The 17,760-nt window shown below is 45.4% G+C and overlaps 2 protein-coding genes across 6 annotated transcripts in view; one reads left to right on the top strand and one right to left on the bottom strand.

Annotated features, from left to right (window-relative positions):
- Positions 1-17,760, bottom strand: part of STT3B (STT3 oligosaccharyltransferase complex catalytic subunit B) — a 259,595-nt gene that overhangs the window by 113,483 nt on the left and 128,352 nt on the right. The window lies entirely within an intron of this gene.
- The window catches only part of OSBPL10 (oxysterol binding protein like 10), a 74,147-nt gene continuing 70,601 nt past the window's right edge, over positions 14,215-17,760 (top strand). For all 5 annotated transcript variants that reach the window (XR_014556816.1, XM_083705773.1, XM_083705772.1 and 2 more), the window contains exon 1: positions 14,215-14,582. Coding sequence is in view for 4 of the 5 variants with exons in the window: in XM_083705773.1 (XP_083561899.1) it covers positions 14,230-14,582 (353 nt within the window). In the remaining variant the exon portion in view is untranslated. The remainder of the gene's footprint in view (positions 14,583-17,760) is intronic.

Here is a 17,760-nt window from a genome sequence, read left to right as displayed (position 1 = left end):
GTGTGTGTTTATCCTGAATATCTACATACTTTCCCCAATATTTTCTGTGCATCAGAGACAAAGCCTTGCTAGCAGAACACCGCTGGGGAAAATGTGCAAGAGGTGTCATGTGACAGCAGAGAGTTTTCAGAAACACAAGTCACAGGCCTTCAGATGCTAGGCCTGCATGTGCAGGAGTTACAGACTCACAGGATGGTAGAATCGGTGACCCTAAGAATTATATATTCCAACCCCCTGCAATGCAGGAATATGCAGTTGTCCCATATGGGGATCGAACCTGCAACCTTGGCATTACCAGCACCATGCTCTAACCAACTGAGCCTCAAAATGCCAATGGGGTTTAATCACAAATAAGCATGCATATGATCGCAGCTGTGCAATGCAGCTCACCCCATAGTAAGTCCTATTGAATTCAATTGTGCCTTACTACAAAGTAAGGGTGCATAGTCTTGCAGAGAGAAGAGGAGAGCGGGCAAGGGCAATGTTGGTTAAGGGATGCTCGATTTAGCCTTTCCCAACCTAGGGCCTAGCTGATTGTTGGCCATGTTGGCTGGGAATTATGTGAGTCTGTGACAACATCAGCCATAGCCAAAAGGACCTATTAGAAGTTAGGGATGCAGTAATTTCACATTTGGATGCAGTAATTCAGGGGTGTGGCCTTTTGTAATACAGTGGCACCTCAGGTTAAGTACTTAATTCGTTCCGGAGGTCTGTTCTTAACCTGAAACTGTTCTTAACCTGAAGCACCACTTTAGCTAATGGGGCCTCCTGCTGCCACCGTGCCACTGGAGCACAATTTCTGTCCTCATCCTGAAGCAAAGTTCTTAACATGAAGCACTATTTCTGGGTTAGCGGAGTCTGTAACGTGAAGCATATGTAACCTGAAGCGTATGTAACCTGAGGTACCACTGTATGGTGCCTTGAGCGAGGACAAAATTTGGTGCCCCCGCTAAACATTTCTTATTTTCACAATAATTCCATTTTTTATTTAGCACACACACACAAATGTGCCTTTTTATTTATTATTAATTTGTGCAGGGAAACTGCCCATCCCATCTTAAATCCAGTCCTGGATCCTTTCCTTTAGGGAGCCCCCCCCCCCCCCGGTCTCTTCCCCCTCTTTCCTTTTTTTTTGCAAAATGTCATAAGTAAAATCAGATCAGATTGGAGCCATCAATTCCTTTGAGAGGACAATGCAATGCTAGAAAAATACAGCCATACATGGAAGCTGGGAGATGCATGGATCATTGAAGGCTTAATGGAGTATGTCAAGAAGAGTAAAATATATTGGCTTGAAGGATTTACTCTCAAAGCGTGAGAAAGTGCATTTAGAAGAATACAAGCCTTTTTGATCATAACAAGCTGTGGATGAGACAAGATTTTAAACATTGCTGCTGACAGCTTGACGTCATGTGGGCATACTGATATTTTAATTTCCGTATGGGGGTGGGGAAGCATTTCATTTGCCAGAGTCCTTCCTTGCTAGCTAAGCGAGGTGTAATGTGTGGCATTAAGATCGGTGCCGTAAAACCTTTGTCCGAAAGTTGCAGCGGTGCACTGGTGCGGTAGCAATGGGGCAATATTATTGCTCCACTCACAGCCGCCGTCTCTCTTGCTGCATTGCCTCACAAAGGCGTCCTGAGAGATAGAAACATGCAGAGAAAGGGATGTGGTTAGTCCTTGGGTAAAACTCAAGGCCTCTTGGACAGAGCCAGTTAAATTGGCGGAAAAGGGAAAATTACATGTGTACAGCACACGCAGACTTCTAGTCATGTGGAAAACTAGCCACGTACAGCTATATAAAGCTGGAATAAGAGATTATAAGGGGCATGGGTGGCGCTGTGGGTTAAACCACAGAGCCTAGGACTTGCTGATCAGAAGGTGGGCGGTTTGAATCCCCACGACGGGGTGAGCTCCCATTGCTCGGTCCCTGATCCTGCCAACTTAGCAGTTTGAAAGCATGTCAAAGTGCAAGTAGATAAATAGGTACCGCTCTGGCGGGAAGGTAAACGGTGTTTCCGTACGCTGCTCTGGTTCGCCAGAAGTGGCTTAGTCATGCTGGCCACATGACCCGGAAGCTGTACGCCGGCTCCCTCAGCCAATAAAGCGAGATGAGAACCGCAACCCCAGAGTCGGCCATGACTGGACCTAATGGTCAGGGGTCCCTTTACCCTTTACCTTTAAGAGATTATGAAGCCCCAAACCATGCCCCTATTATTCTAGCAGAAAAGACAATGAAAACATAAATGGTTTGAAGCGACGGTGTGAACAGTTAGGGTGGGGAAGAGTTGTGAAACACACTGGGGGGAAAATACACAACTTTACTGACACTAAGGCAGTAATGTGAAAACACCCAGAGTGTGTTGCAAGGCCAGAAGAAATAGTCTATTGCCACCATCATGTCTACAATGTTATCCTGCCTCTGCTCATAAAGCCCTGCAGCTCTCAAAAGCTTCTATGGACTGCTGTTAGAGACTGGGTCAGCTTCCAGGTCATGTGGCCAGCATGACTAAGCCGCTTCTGGCGAATCAGAGCAGCACATGGAAACGCCGTTTACCTTCCTGCTGGAGCGGTACCTATTTATCTAATTGCACTTTAACGTGCTTTCGAACTGCTAGGTTGGCAGGAGCAGGGACCAAGTAACGGGAGCTCACCCCGCCGTGGGGATTTGAACCACCAACCTTCTGATCGGCAAGCCCTAGGCTCAGTGGTTTAGATCACAGCACCACCCGTGTCCTCTACATGTAGACTCCTCTACATGGGTAGAAGAGTCTAAAAAGCCCAGGACACAAATTTTCACGTCCCTCTAGTGGCAATGGCAGCTCATACAGCAGAAGTAACATATTTAGCATGAACTCTGGAAGTGTATAATTGATTCTGACAAAACTAAGCCTTCTAGAGTTAAAGAGTTAACACTAAATAACATTGCTTCTGGTAAATGAGCCACCATTGCCACTAAAGTGATGGGAAAATTTGTGTCCTGGGCTTTTTAGACTTCTCTACCCATGTACTACCTGAAAACAAAAGGGCACATTGGTTGCCAGGTGTGAAATATATTGGCATTGTTTTCAGCTCTCCTGTCCCACTATTCACTGCTTTCCTTCAAACAGTTCCATATTACATGGTCAGCTGTTTCTTCCAGCCAACGAAGGCTGGTGCCTTGGAACAAGATAGCTGGACTGGAAGGTTAACTTTGATGTTCTGCTCAAGCTCTTGGAGCAGAATGCGACCAGTTAGAGGGACCTACAGCCAATGGATTTTTCAAGGCAATTGGTTTTCAGGCTTCTAACAGTCTTGTTTACTGCAACCTGCCCCACTGAGCCTAATGAGAGCCACGGAGAACTATAAACCATTTTCCAGATGGTCCCTATTTACTGATCATGTAAGAGGACATCAGTTGCCCCTATTTGCATGCACAATTGACGTTAGTGAGACCCAGCAGCGGTGTTAGACTTCAGCCCTGAACTCTAGAATTTAAAAGATTTAAAGAGCTCAAAATAAAAGGCATCGAAGGCAATACGATGCAAAAATACTCAGAATTCATTACAAGTGATCCAGCATTCTTAGACATACTAAATCACATTTAAGTTGATAACTGGGAATGTAGTAATTAACTCAGCACATGACATTATACTAGCCCTTATAATCTTTTAATGGCTCTGAACTCCTTTGGGATTCTATGCCTAATTGGATTAAATAACCCCAGCATACGTTTAACTTTTCTTTCAGAATCGAAACGCTAATTTATCGTGTCTCCTGGTGTCATGATGTAGTAGATGTTCAGGAAATGGCAGCCTGACTCTGAAGCATCTTTTGTTTACATTCACGAAACCCATCCTGATACTGAGATGATTGACAAGAGGGCCCTGCACCCAAATATCGCAGTGGGGGCTGCTGCTGCTCACCCCCGCCTGCTGCTCCTAACAAAGTCAGTCTGCGTTCTGTGGCCGCTGTACTATAAGACGATAAAACCCGCACCAGCTGTTGGTACAAAAGGGATCCCCTTTAGAGCTCCTCCCCCTTTGGGGAAAAAAAAAAGTTTGCATTTCTGTAAATCCTGGCATTTCCCTGAGTAGGAGATAGGGGAAGGGGAAATAGCTGCAATTAGAGGAAATCAAAGGCAGCTTGAACAGAAGCTGGTGAAAAACTAGGAGCCCTGTTTAGGAAAGTTTTTAATGTTTGAAGTTTTCTTCTGTTTTTAGTCCTCTGTTGGGAGCCGCCCAGAGTGTCTGGGGAGGCCCAGCCAGTTGGGTGGCATATAAATAATAAAATTAGTAGTAGTAGTAAAAGGTAAAGGGACCCCTGACTCTTAGGTCCAGTCGCAGATGACTCTGGGGTTGTGGCGCTCATCTCGCTTTATTGGCAGATGTTTTGGCCTGAAACTCCCATCTGCTTGACCCAGCATGGCCAATGGTCCGGGATGGTGCAAGGTGTAGACCAGAACATCTGGAGAACATCTGGTTGGGCAAGCCTGCTCTATATGAATATGTCTCCATCATTAGTACCCTGAGCATTTGCATGAGTGCAATGGGACTTAATCTCAAAAAAAAAAAAAAAAAAGGAGAGACATCACCTTGCCAACAGTAAAAGCTATGGTTTTCCCAGTAGTAATGTATGGAAGTGAGAGCTGGACCATAAAGAAGGCAGATCGCTGAAGAATTGATGCTTTTGAATTCTGGTGCTGGAGGAGACTCTTGAGAAGCCCATGGACTGCAAGAAGATCAAACCTCTCCATTCTGAAGGAAATCAGCCCTGAGTGCTCACTGGAAGGACAGATCCTGAAGCTGAGGCTCCAATACTTTGGCCACCTCATGAGAAGAGAAGACTCCCTGGAAAAGACCCTGATGTTGGGAAAGATGGAGGGCACAAGGAGAAGGAGACGGCAGAGGACGAGATGGTTGGACAGTGTTCTCGAAGCTACCAGCATGAGTTTGACCAAACTGCGGGAGGCAATGGAAGACAGAAGTGCCTGGCGTGCTCTGGTCCATGGGGTCACAGAGAGTCGGACACGACTAAACGACAACAAAGTGTGCATTAGAAAGCAAGTTTAATTAGTCTAGTATTGACTCATTGCTAGACTCAATATGTTCTAAGGATGTGATTCATTCAGCCCAAGTTCAGTGCTGTTCGGTTTATTTTAAAAGTTAGTCATGTTGTTAAACTACTCTCATGTAAATCAGTGGTACTAAGCTGCACTCTTAAGCATACTCACCCGAGAGTAAGTTTCCTTTGTAATAATAAAAAAAACTGTGTGTTTTCCCCCTGTCATCTTTAACATTTAGACTCATTTGTTCACTCAGCTCTGACAGTACTAATTATCTGGTGGTTGTTATAGAGATGTTATTTACCTTTCTACATTCACCCAGAGTGCAGAGGAAATTAAACAGATGACATGACATGCCTGGGAAAGTGCAAGCAGACACTTTTATGGGCCTGTCTTACAGTTCTCTACTTTATTTGAGCAGTAGATGCATTTGCCTGGAGAACTGTAGCCTGTGACCTTTTTGGTCTTTAGAGTTTAGAGAGAGAGTTTGGATTTGATACTCCACTTTATCACTACCTTAAGGAATCTCAAAGCGGCTAACAATCTCATTTCCCTTCCTCCTCCACAACAAACACTCTGTGAGGTGAGTGAGGCTGAGAGACTTCAAGAAGTGTGACTAGCCCAAGATCGCCCAGCAGCGGCATGTGGAGGAGCGGGGAAGCAAACCTGGTTCACCAGATTACGAGTCCACTGCTCTTAACCACTACACTGCACACACTTTCTCTCTACTGAAGCAAAGAAAGCACTAATGTTAGGAGAGAGGCAAGAGAAGTGGAATTATGGTTAGGGAGAGCTACATGGAAAGAAAGCTGAAATTGGCCTCCTCCCAGAAGCCAGAAGAAGTCTTGGGAGAGGTTCTTGATGGAAGAAGATTCCTGGGATGGAGGATGACTGAAACTGCAGAGAGCTTTTGTCAGTCATGAGCTACCCTAGACCAATGGCCTGACTCAGTGTAAGGTAGTTTCCAACATTCAACCTTAAAGCACTGGGGATGCTCTGCGTCACACTCTCATCTCAGTTCACTCAGGTTGATACTCAGGTATCATGAGCTAAATGTGCCCTGTAGCACATGCCTCTGAGCTCAGATCTCCAGTCGAAGCAGAAGGAGGGCTGAGTCTCTGAAAGAAGTCACTGAAGAAGGACTTAAAATGTGAGAAAGGACTTGCCTGGACAAATATCTGATGTTAACCTAAAAAGATGTTCCAACCCTAATCTGTGAGCATAAAAAGTGAGGAATACAGTGGCAGATCCCAGGGGAAATGTCTCTTTGACCTCCTCTTGACCTTGTAGTCTAGGCTGTATGTTTGCTGTTATTCATTGGGATGGGGATTTATACAATATAGAGGATCCTTTCGAGATCTTCTTGTCCTCTCACACAACTGCATTTTCAAAGGTTGGAGGAAGTTGAGGTCAGGGGCTACCCCTTCATTCACCTCATATCAAAGAGGACTTGTTTGGAGCTTCTGTATTTTTTCAAAAAACAAGAAATAGTTTAACAAACCAAATACGCACCCTAATGTACACTTTGTGTAGTCTGACCCTAATGCACACCAGTGTAATCTGTCCCCAATGACGTAATTACATAGCTGCTGTCACTCTGCTGGAGTGGAGGCCACACCCTGGAGGAAATATTTTATGATAATCCCATTCCCAAACCTTCAAACAATGCCAACCCAGTTCTGCAGAAAATCAGAAAGAGCTCTGCCCCAACTCCTGGGGTCAGGATAGAACTGCCTGAAGGGGAAGGAGATTCTGCAAGAAGACTCTGTATATCAAATGCTTGTACATTACATTTCCAAGTTTCCTAGTACGTTAGTGTGTTGGACTCAACATTAACTATGGTGGGCAAATGTTGAAAGGAAATGGACCAGAAACAGATGAGTTGGAAAATAAACTTATTTGCAATGCTTCTTTAGGGTGGAGTTTCCTGAATTGTGGACAGCTATGTTCTTGTGAAAAGTATGACTCAATTTTTTTTTTTTAAAAAGGCAAACGTAACAAGGAAAAGGAGTAGGATGAATTCCCCGCTGCCTCTCTGTGTAATGCATTTTTCTATAAGCAGCAAACAAGTCACAGGCGTGCTTTGTATGCATTTGAAATGCAGGAATAGCTGGTTAAGAGCAGTGCCAAATTTATGTATAAGCTAACCAAGCTATTGCTTAGGGCCCCACTCTCTTGGGGGCCCCAAAAAAATTTAAAGGAAAAAAACCTGGATGTACATTTCCAAAATATAAGATAAAAAACAAATAAAAATAAAACCTACATACAAACAGCAACAGTGTTTTGTGTTGTTTAGGCTCCTATGATGTAAGTAATGCTAGCCTGCTCCCTCAAATATCACTGGTTTGCTCATTTCAATATATAGGGTGCCTACATTCTGCATGTGCAAATGGCTTTAGATACCTATTAGGTCCATAAATTACCATATAGCATATATTCAACACAAAAAAGTGACAGTTTGTTGTTGATAAAGGACAGCTGGACATATAAAGGGCCCCATTACCTTCAGTAGCCGAGGGCCTCTCAAACCTAAATCCAGCCCTGTTAAGAGTCAGAGAATGGGTGGCATGCAGAGCACCAAGAGAAGATTCATTCTCTCAGCAGTATCCCTCACGGCAGTACTTTTCAATCTTGGGTTCCCAGATATTGCTGGACTAGAGCTTCTGTGCTCCCTGAGCTGTCTAGTGCTGATGGGAGGTTGTAGTCTTGGGAAGACAGGCGAATTAATGCCAGTGTACTGGAAGAAGCAAAGATCATCAGTGTTGAAGCAATGATTCTTCAACATCAACTTCATTGGACTGGTCATGTTGTGCGGATGCCTGACTATCGTCTTCCAAAGCAGCTACTCTATTCCGAACTTTAAAATGGAAAGCGTAATGCTGGTGGTCAACAAAAGAGGTTTAAAGACTGTCTCAAGGCAAATCTAAAAAAATGTAGTATAAACACTGACAACTGGGAAACACTGGCCTGCGAGCACTCCAGTTGGAGAACAGCCTTTACCAAAGGTGTCATGGGCTTTGAAGACACTCGAACTAAGGACACAAGGGAGAAATGTGCTAAGAGGAAGGTACGCTTGGCAAATCCACACCGTGATCAACTCCCACCCGGAAACCAATGTCACCACTGTGGAAGGACGTGTGGATCCAGAATTGGCCTCCCCAGTCACTTACGGACTCATTGTTAAAACCATGTTTATGGAAGACAAGCTTACTCGGCTACGAGTGATCGCCAAAGAAGAAGTCTGGCAACATAGCAAGCCTTAAGGCTGGAGAACAAAGCAGGAGTGTTTCAAATGGCCAGGGTTTTTCAAACATTCAACCCACAGGAAACCTTCCCTACATCAAGATATCTGCTGCAGAAGCTCTGTATGATTCCGGGGATTAATGGTATTCAGAAGGATGCTGCCTCGGACCATGGAAGTAGAGCAGAGTCATCATGGCTGGCAGCCAATGATACCTTGCTCCTCTATGAATTTGTCCACTCCTCTGTTGAAGTTGACAGTCATTGCTGACCCTGTAGGAGCAAGTTCCACACTGGCTGTCACCAGTGCTGAAGTGAGATTCAACTGCCAGGCCTGCTACCCTCTGTACATGGAATGGAGGACAGAGGGGTAGAGGTTGTCAGCTTTTTATTTGACTCAGGAGGTAGAACACTTACCTGTCCAAACATCTAGGCTACTTTTGGAGGATCTGTTGCCTCTGCCTTCCCAAGTAAGGCAGGTGATGACTGGGGAAAGAGTATTTTCATTTGTTGTCATACTCCAGCTCTGGAACACTCTCCTCTAGAAGGCTTGCCTGGTAGACAAATTATTATTATTATTATTATTATTATTATTATTATTATTATTATTATTAATTATGGCACTCATCTGACAGGGTTGCCCCAGCCACTCTGGGCAGCTTCCAACAAATTAAACACATTTAGCACAGTAAAACATCAAACATTAAAAACTTCCCTATACAGGGCATTGATATATTTCCAGGCGTTTGCTATTTAATTATTTGAGGCTGCTTTTGACCTGAATCTCCCCACCCTCCCACTTCATACTGCACTGTTTTAATTTCAGATTTACAGGTTGTTGTTTTTTACTTTGTTAGTTTCCTCAAAATGTAGGTTAATGATGGGCAGGGTATAAATACGTTGAAGAAATAAATAGTACAAAGATGTAGGAAAGAAGAGGATCGTAAAAGTTTTGAAACTTGCAGAGAATGTGGCTGTAGATTCCCCACCGCCACCCCCCAAGTCTCTGCCTTTGCCACAGCAGCTATAGTGAGGGATAGGGCTGAGTTTGCCAGAAACACTTTGCTATGCACACTTAGCTTGGAGTATAGGATTGCACTGGTAAGGTCTCTACGCATATGCTCTTGAAAGTACTTGCTTCCATGTAAAACCTGCCTAGGATCGTGGCCAAATAACATTGTAAGCTTATGTTGAGGGAGAGAGAAAAAAATCCCATTGTCACCTTCTGGGTCTTTGTATAGGAGGAAAGAGCAAAGACCAAATCTGTAGTGCTAAGTTTCATTTTGTATTGAATTGGACAGAATGGATTCCTCTTGCAAGATTTGAACAGGAATTCACTTGGAAGTGTGCACCAGTTCATCTGAGTTCCGAACTGTTAGGCATGGGTGGCTGGGCTTCTGAACCCAAGCCCACATTTTCTGGCATTGTTTTCTCTGTGTCTGTAATCCTACAGTAACAGATACATCAAACGATCCAGCAAACCATTTTGGCTTATTTTCTTGGTGCATTTCAGTATTGTTTTTTTCTTCATCTTTGAAGGCTTTTATCATTGCATTGACTTACATTTTGGACAGCTTCCAATATTTGAATGCCAGCTATTAGCTTTAAGAGGTGAGAAGTTTCTAAATATAAAAAAATGAATCACAAAAGCTGAGTAATCCATTTAACATGTTCCTAAAACATAAAGGAGACAGGTGGTGGTGTGGTCTAAACCACAGAGCCTAGGGCTTGCCGATAAGAAGGTTGTCAGTTCGAATCCCCGCAATGGGGTGAGCTCCTGTTGTTCGGTCCCAGCTCCTGCCCACCTAGCAGTTCAAAAGCACATCAAATACAAGTAGATATTGACCAATGTGCGGGAGGCAGTGGAAGACAGGAGTGCCTGGCGTGCTCTGGTCCATGGGGTCACGAAGAGTCGGACACGACTAAACGACTAAACAACAACAAAATATTGCAATGCTGAGCTGCTGTGAAAATGCAAATCTCCCACATCTCATTTGATTGGATCGAGCTAAATCATGAGAGATATGGGGGAGACCAGAACTGCAGACAAAACGAAGGATAAATCCTGACATGAAGCTCTGTGTGCTTTAATGGGGTCAGGCTTTTACCTCTGCTTCAATTAATACCCTTATAGATCGATCCATTAAGTGTTTAAGTGCAGTGCAACATCAGTAAAAAGGCACTGCAAGCAGAAACTCCAATACTGTACTTGGAACCAGGCTGCCAGCAAGCACATTATAGCAACCTGCATAGCAGGAACATTTATATACTTCGGTATGAACAATACAAAGGTGTTGGTATTTATTTTAGAAAAAATGCTACAGGGTTCTAACACTTTTTTTAAAAAATGAGCACTAAAACATTACTAAATACAGACTAATAACTCCTTTACTCGCTCTCGTGTTTATCTACGTAGTGTTGATTCACACATACGACTGTGTGGAGGATGGCACCACGGTTGCAGTTATTCTGAAAAACTCTTTTTTAAAAAAATATTAAATTTTCCATTTTAACAATCCAATCAAATCACATTAAATATTCCAAATTATACAAATACATATCATATAGCCTGAATATTCTGCCAAATTATAAATTTTTATTGGGACTTCCCCTGCTTCAAGTTCGGGGGGGCTCTGATCATCTTATATCTCTACTGCCTTGAGTTTCCAATAGTTCCTTTAAATCTTCCTGTTGTTAACCTTCCTTCTTTCATGGCCTCTGAGTTGTTTCCACACGCGAGTTCAAGCAAGCAATGATGTGCTTCTTTGTGAATTTTGTATGCTCGACTCTCCTATTGTTGCGGCTTGTAAGCCTATTGTTGCAGTATCTCCTCATATGCTGGTGTTTATCCAAAAGTCATTTCACTGCTGGCAGACGTCATCTTCTCTCAGTTCTGATGAAATCAGATCTAGGCATTTGCTCATTAATAGTTATTCTGAAAAACTCACCGCAGTGGACTATTTGCCTAGCTCATTCCTTGCTCATTCTATTTGCAGGGAGTTTTTGTTTGCAAGCCTGCACTCAACAAATGCTATGTGCTATAGGCAGCCTGAAGACCAGGGCCTGATTGGGATTTACACCAAGTAGACAAGCACAGGAATGGGCTGCACAAATAGTCACAGGGTTGCATTATTCTAATGCTTTCAAAAGCCTACGATCAAGAAGTGGTCGCGGTTTGGTTTTAATCCATGCAATCGAAAGTTATTTATTACCCTCTGTATCCCACCAGACCTGTTCAGTTCCCAGTTCAAATTATGTAGGGTGGTGGCAGTGCATACTGCAATTCATAAACCCAGAGCCCCTGTTCATCTGTTTTAATTCAAGTCATGCCTCCCACCAGCACCATATTTTCATGCCCCATGGGGAACATACCCTACACGTCCAGAGTCCATGGTTACTTCAGATTTATTTATTTTTAATAATAATATTTATTAAAGTTTCAGAAAAGTTACAAAAATAAGAAAGAAAAAATGAAAAAAGAAAAAAAGAAACAAAGAATACAAAATACAGAAAAATAAAAGCAATTAAAAACATTTCCCTCTTTCCATGTCTTATCTTTCATCTACGTATTTCCCTGACCTCCTCACACCTCCCTTTTTGTATTCTAGTTCAATTAAATATTCCAGCAAATCCTTTCCAGCTTGGTCTTTATCCTAATAGTTTATCCTAATGTAGTATAATTTTACATTCTCGTCTTTCAACAGTTAAAAAATCAATTTTTACCTAATCTTTTGTATCATTTCTGCTAATACCACATTACTTCATTCCAACATCCTTCTAACATTCCTGAATTTTACAATGTTTCTGTAGATAAACTTTAAATTTTCTCCAATCTTCTGCCAGTCATCTCCGCCAGTTCCATATAGTCCATCCATGGTTACTTCAGATTTAGGCCTCCTAGTGGTGCAACAAAACTGCTAGCACCTGGGCAAGGCGAAGCAGGGTCCGGTTTCAACTTGGGAGTTCCTAGTGTTGAGATTCCTGCATCTCAAGGGCTTGAACTAGATGACCTTTGGGGACCCCTTCCAACTCTTTTATTCTGTGAAATTAGCTCACAGCAACCGGCCACACCTTTCAGGTGCATGTGGGCTTTGCTTTTCGCAAGGTGAGGAGGAAGGCTGCTTTTAAAGTATCCCCTGAAGCAGGGGTGCCATCCTGAATAAATTATTGGGGCGGGAAGGAGACCCAGGTAAGCCCCGCCCCATATAATCGATCACATGATGGGGTGCACCCACATTATTTGAATGACAATGCCCATTAACTTGGGGGGGGGAGGGTGGTCCATAGGTGTAGAGGGGGGGGGACAGCTGCCTCCCAAATCAATACAAATCTGAGGTTTTCCCCCTCCCCAAAAAATCCTGGCTATGGCCTCCCTCACATAGTTTATTGGGGGTGGGGGGTTGGCTCCTATGCCCTGAAGTAGTTGCGACCAGTGCTTTTCTTCCTGGGGGGACGCAGGGGTACGCATACCCCTAAACATTTTGTGAATCTTTGTACTTTTGTCCATTTACTGTATTTATTTCCCCCCAATTTGAACTATAAAGTGGTACAGTCATACCTCGGGTTGAATGTGCTTCGGGTTGAGCGCGTTCGAATTGTGTTCCGTGGCAGCCCAGAAGTAACGGAGCGCGTTACTTCTGGGTTTCACCACTTGCGCATGTGCAGATGCTCAAAATGCCGTCACACGCATGCGCAGAAGCGGCAAAAAGCGGCACGCACAGACGTGCCGTCGCTAGTTACGTTTGCTTCTAGATGCGAACGGGGCTCCAGAACGGATCCCATTCGTATCTAGAGGTACCACTGTAGTTTCCTTGAGTGAAAATGAGAGTACCCCTAAACATTTCTAAGGGGGAAAAAACCACACAGGATAGATAGAGTGCTTTTCCCTGGGGGTACGCATACCCCTGGGACTTGGGTGGCGCTGTGGGTTAAACCACAGAGCCTAGGACTTATTGATCAGTAGGTTGGCGGTTCGATTCCCCACGACGGGGTGAGCTCCCGTTGCTCAGTCCCTGTTCCTGCCAAGCTAGCAGTTCGAAAGAATGTCAAAAGTGCAAGTAGATAAATAGGTGCCGCTCTGGAGGGAAGGTAAGCTGCTCTGGTTTGCCAGAAGTGGCTTAGTCATGCTGGCCACATGACCCGGAAGCTGTATGCCGGCTCCCTGGGCCAGTAAAGTGAGATGAGCGCCGCAACCCCAGAGTCGGCCACGACTGGACCTAATGGTCAGGGGTCCCTTTTCCTTTACGCATACCCCTAACCATTTTGTGAATTTAAGTTTGGCCTCATTGAGGGGCAGTCTTTCAATAAAAGATAAAAAGCACTGGTGGTGACGCCTGGAATCCATTGCCTTGAGAAGGCTCGGACTAGACGACCCTCGCGGGCTGTGTGTGTGTGGGGGGATCGCTTCCAACTCGACGCTTCTGAGAGACGCGTCGCCGGCGACCATGCTCCCTTTCCGCACATCCCCGCGCAATTAAGCGCGGCGCCTCCCCCCCCCCCTCAGCACGCGCACCGGGGCGTAGGAGGGCCGAAACGAGGGGCAGCAGCACCCGCCCTTCCCTCCCTCATCCCTCGCCCTTCTGGAGGGCGCGAAGGGTGTTTCTCCGTCCCCTCCTCCTCCTCCTCGCATCGCCCATCTGTGGTGGGAGTCTCCTCGCGCTCGCTCCCTGAGCGAGGCAGCGCTTCATGGCCGCGCGCCTGGGCTGAGGGGCCGGGCTTGAAGCGAGAACATCGAGGGACGGGGCGGATCTCTCCGCCGCCGGACACAAAGCGTCGCCGACGCCGACGCTGCTTTTCGCGAGCCCTGGAGAAGGTGGCGGTGGAGGAGACGGCGACGGCTGCCCCTGGGGTCTCTCTCCGGCCCTTCCTCTCTCTCTCCCCCTCCTTGCGTATGAGTCAGGTATTTCCCAGCCCGCCGTCGGCAGCCGAGGCCGCCTCCTCGCTCCATGGAGAAGGCAGCGGCGCAGGGCGGCGGCGGCGGCGGCGACTCCGGAGCAGCCCCGTCCAGCGGCGGCAGTAACAGCAGCAGCCGCAGCAGCAGCCGCCCCACCTCGGCGGGCTCCTCGCCGTCCTCCTCCGCCAGCCGGGGAGGGCTCTCCGGCCGCCAAGGAGCAGCGGCGGCGGCTACACCAGCGGGGAGGCCGGAGGGAGGCGGCGGCGGAGGCAGCAGCAGCAGCCCCAGCTCAGCCGCGGCCAGCCCGGGAGGGAGCGGGGGGCTGGCGGCAGGCAGGGCGACGGAGGCGGTGCTCGAGGGCTCCCTCAGCAAGTACACCAACCTCATCCAGGGCTGGCAAAGCAGGTAAGTGTGGGAATAACCTCTTCTCTCAGTCTCATTTTTTTTTGGGGGGGGGGTCAGTGGGTCGACCTACTTCCTTCCCCCCTTCCTATTCCTCAGCCCCACAGGATTTGACCCCTCTTCCTGCCCGCCCTTCTTTCGGCGTCGGCCTCTCCCACGCCCGCCCTCTTTGACTCAGAGGTAACTGTGGAAGTTTCCCCCTGTCCTGCGACGGCTTCCCCGTGGGATTCCCCACGGCCGCCTCCCACAGGGCAGGTGTCTATGTCTCCCCCTGCTGGCTGCTCAGGAGGTGTCCAGCGCTGTTCCAAGTGTTCCTCAACACCATTTCCCCCACCACTAATTTACCTGATGGGGACACTGGTGGCGCTGTGGATTGAACCACAGAGCCTGGGACTTGCCAATCACAAGGTCGGCAGTTCGAATTCCCGCGACAGGGTGAGCTCCCGTTGCTCGATCCCTGCTCCTGCCAACCTAGCAGTTCAAAAGCACACCAGTGCAAGTAGATAAATAGGTACCGCTCTGGCGGGAAGGTAAACGGCGGGAAGGTAAAACGCAGAAGCGGCTTAGTCCTGCTGGCCACATGACCCGGAAGCTGTACGCCGGCTCCCTCGGCCTATAAAGCGAGATGAGCACCGCAACCCCAGAGCCGGACACAATTGGACCTAATGGTCAGTGGTCCCTTTACTTTTAATTTACCTGATTTTTCTTTCTTTTAGAGATTGCTCTTCCAGCACGCATTCATATGCCAAATTTGCACTCTCTGGACCTGTTCCATATGCAGGGGATAGCTCAGCCAGTAGAGCACGAGATCCTTAATCTCATGGGTCACTGGTTTGAGCCCCATGTTGGGGAAAAGATTTCCTGCGTTGCGCGGGTTGGACTAGATGACTCAAGTGGCCCCTTCCGACTCTACAGTTCTGTGATTCCAGTGGCAATGGGATAATAACAAGACAAGAGCTTGAGAAGCCATGTGTTTGGTAGCACCCGGCTCTTGGGAAATTGGCTGTGTAGGCAGCCCAGTGCTGTGTGCCAAAGTTGCAGGTTCGATCCCCGTGTGGGACAGCTGCATATTTCTACATTGCAGTGGGTTGAATTAGATCAGGCATAGGCAAACTCAGCCCTCCAGATGTTTTGGGACTACGACTCCCATCATCCCTAGTTAACAGGACCAGTGGTCAGGGATGATGGGAGTTGTAGTCCCAAAACATCTGGAGGGCCGAGTTTGCCTATGCCTGAATTCAATTATTCTCAGGATCACTTCCAACGCCACAGCTCTATGCTGCTAGTATGCGGGACTCTGCTTTTTGAGGCTTTCTAGTGCATGCTGAGAATTTAATTTTGCATGTGGCAGTGGTTCATGTGAGCAAGCTTTTCCCAAGGCTACCATGTACCTTGGAATATCTAAACTGGCCGTGTAAATAGTCTGAAGTACCTGGAATGATTAGGAGCACGTCCTGAAGACTTAATATTGATTTGTTTTCCTTCTTGGTATGCTTTATTCACCCTGTCATGTTTGTATTTTAGGCTGTTTTGACTGCATGCTTCCTAGTGAAATGGAGGTTATGAAACATTAATTCTGAATTATTCAATGCATCGTTGTGATATTCTTTACTTTTTAGTTAAGATTAGACTGCATTAACTGCTTGTTTCACACTCAGGTTGACTAGGGAAAAGAGTAGTGGGTTCTTAACCCTGTCTATATAAGTTTATATAAGAAAAGGAACTCTTTTCATGGTTTCCCCAATTTGCAGTTTGAAAGCAGAGATTGCGCAGTTGTGTATGCAGCAGAAAACATTTCGTTTTTTTGGTTCCTGTGTTTAATTATCCCATCTCTTCTGGGATAATACACTGTCAAAAAGTTTGTCCTGTCACTTTAGAGTTGAAAGCTGCAGTCCTAACCCCAGTTTACCTGGAAGTAGGTAATTGCAATCCTAACCCCAATTTACCTGCAATCAAATTTACTTCTTAGTAGACAAGGTTAGGATTGTGATATCAACTGTATTTTTATTTTTACTCTTCTAGACTTTTGCATGGTCGTGGTTGGATGCTAGCAACTTAAAATTTTTGTTTGAATTTTTTTTTTGTCATTTTGACTGACAATAAGAGTTGGACTTGTTCGTATGGTGGTAAGATCAATGGCATTTGTTGTGCGCAAAATGGTGCAATTTCTGCTACAAATGACATATTAGTGGAAAGATGGAAGGAAATATTCAACGTTCCACAGCACAATCCTATACATACCACTTCTCAGTTGACCCGAGTCCTAGTTCAATAGGGCTTACTCCCAGGTAACTGCGTACAGTCTTGCAACACAATATTCTTCTGCCCATTCGCTCCCCACTCCCGGGGAAAAAACCAAAACTTGTTCCATTTAATACTCATTGGGTGAAGAGGAAAAAAATCTTGTATTTCATGTGCATAAAAAGCTAGGGTATGACAATATTGATTCTTTTGGTTTGCATAACTTCCTGGTGCATTATTAAGAGCAATCTGCCCCTTATAAAGTCACTCTGACTTTTGTGGGCATGAAGGTGGAGACAGCCACTGTGAAGGGGGAAAATGTGTGCCATGTTTTTGCAGCCATCTGTAGGAGAATGTAATGCTGATTGCTGCTTTTTTCTTTTTACGGTAATTTATCAGAGCTGAGGTTTCTGTTTTCCTAAGATATTATATTATATTATATTATATATAATATAATATAATATAATATAATATAATATAATATAATATAATATAATATAATATAATATAATATAATAATGTTTGTGTGTATGTATATATGCATGCATGTATGTATATATGTATGTATCTTCCTTTGTTTCAATAGCAAATAACTTTAATAACTGCTGAAAACAGTAAATTTGCAGTAATGTTTACTAGTTTCAGTACAGAACATATACTCTTGGCTAGCCACTCATTTTGCTGGAGCGGCAACATGAAAAAAGGGGTTATGGTGGCCAAGATTCTGACCCTGCTCCCTGTCTGACCTGCTAGCAAGACTGGCTGTCATGTATACTCCATGTCTCTTTGATTTTTGAAATGGCAACTTGGGAAAGGGAGGCAAGCAACTCCTGTTAGGAGGCTGGATTTGGTCCAGGAACTACTGGCTGCTGATCTTTATAGTCATTCTTTTCCTTAGTGGGAACTGCGATTTTCTAAGTCAGTGTTTAAATTTCAGATG

The sequence above is a fragment of the Podarcis gaigeae genome (assembly GCF_964106915.1).
Source record: "Podarcis gaigeae genome assembly, chromosome: 12".
Classification (NCBI taxonomy): domain Eukaryota; kingdom Metazoa; phylum Chordata; class Lepidosauria; order Squamata; family Lacertidae; genus Podarcis; species Podarcis gaigeae.
Note: the sequence above shows the minus strand (reverse complement) of the source record. Positions and strands in the feature narration are given on the sequence as shown.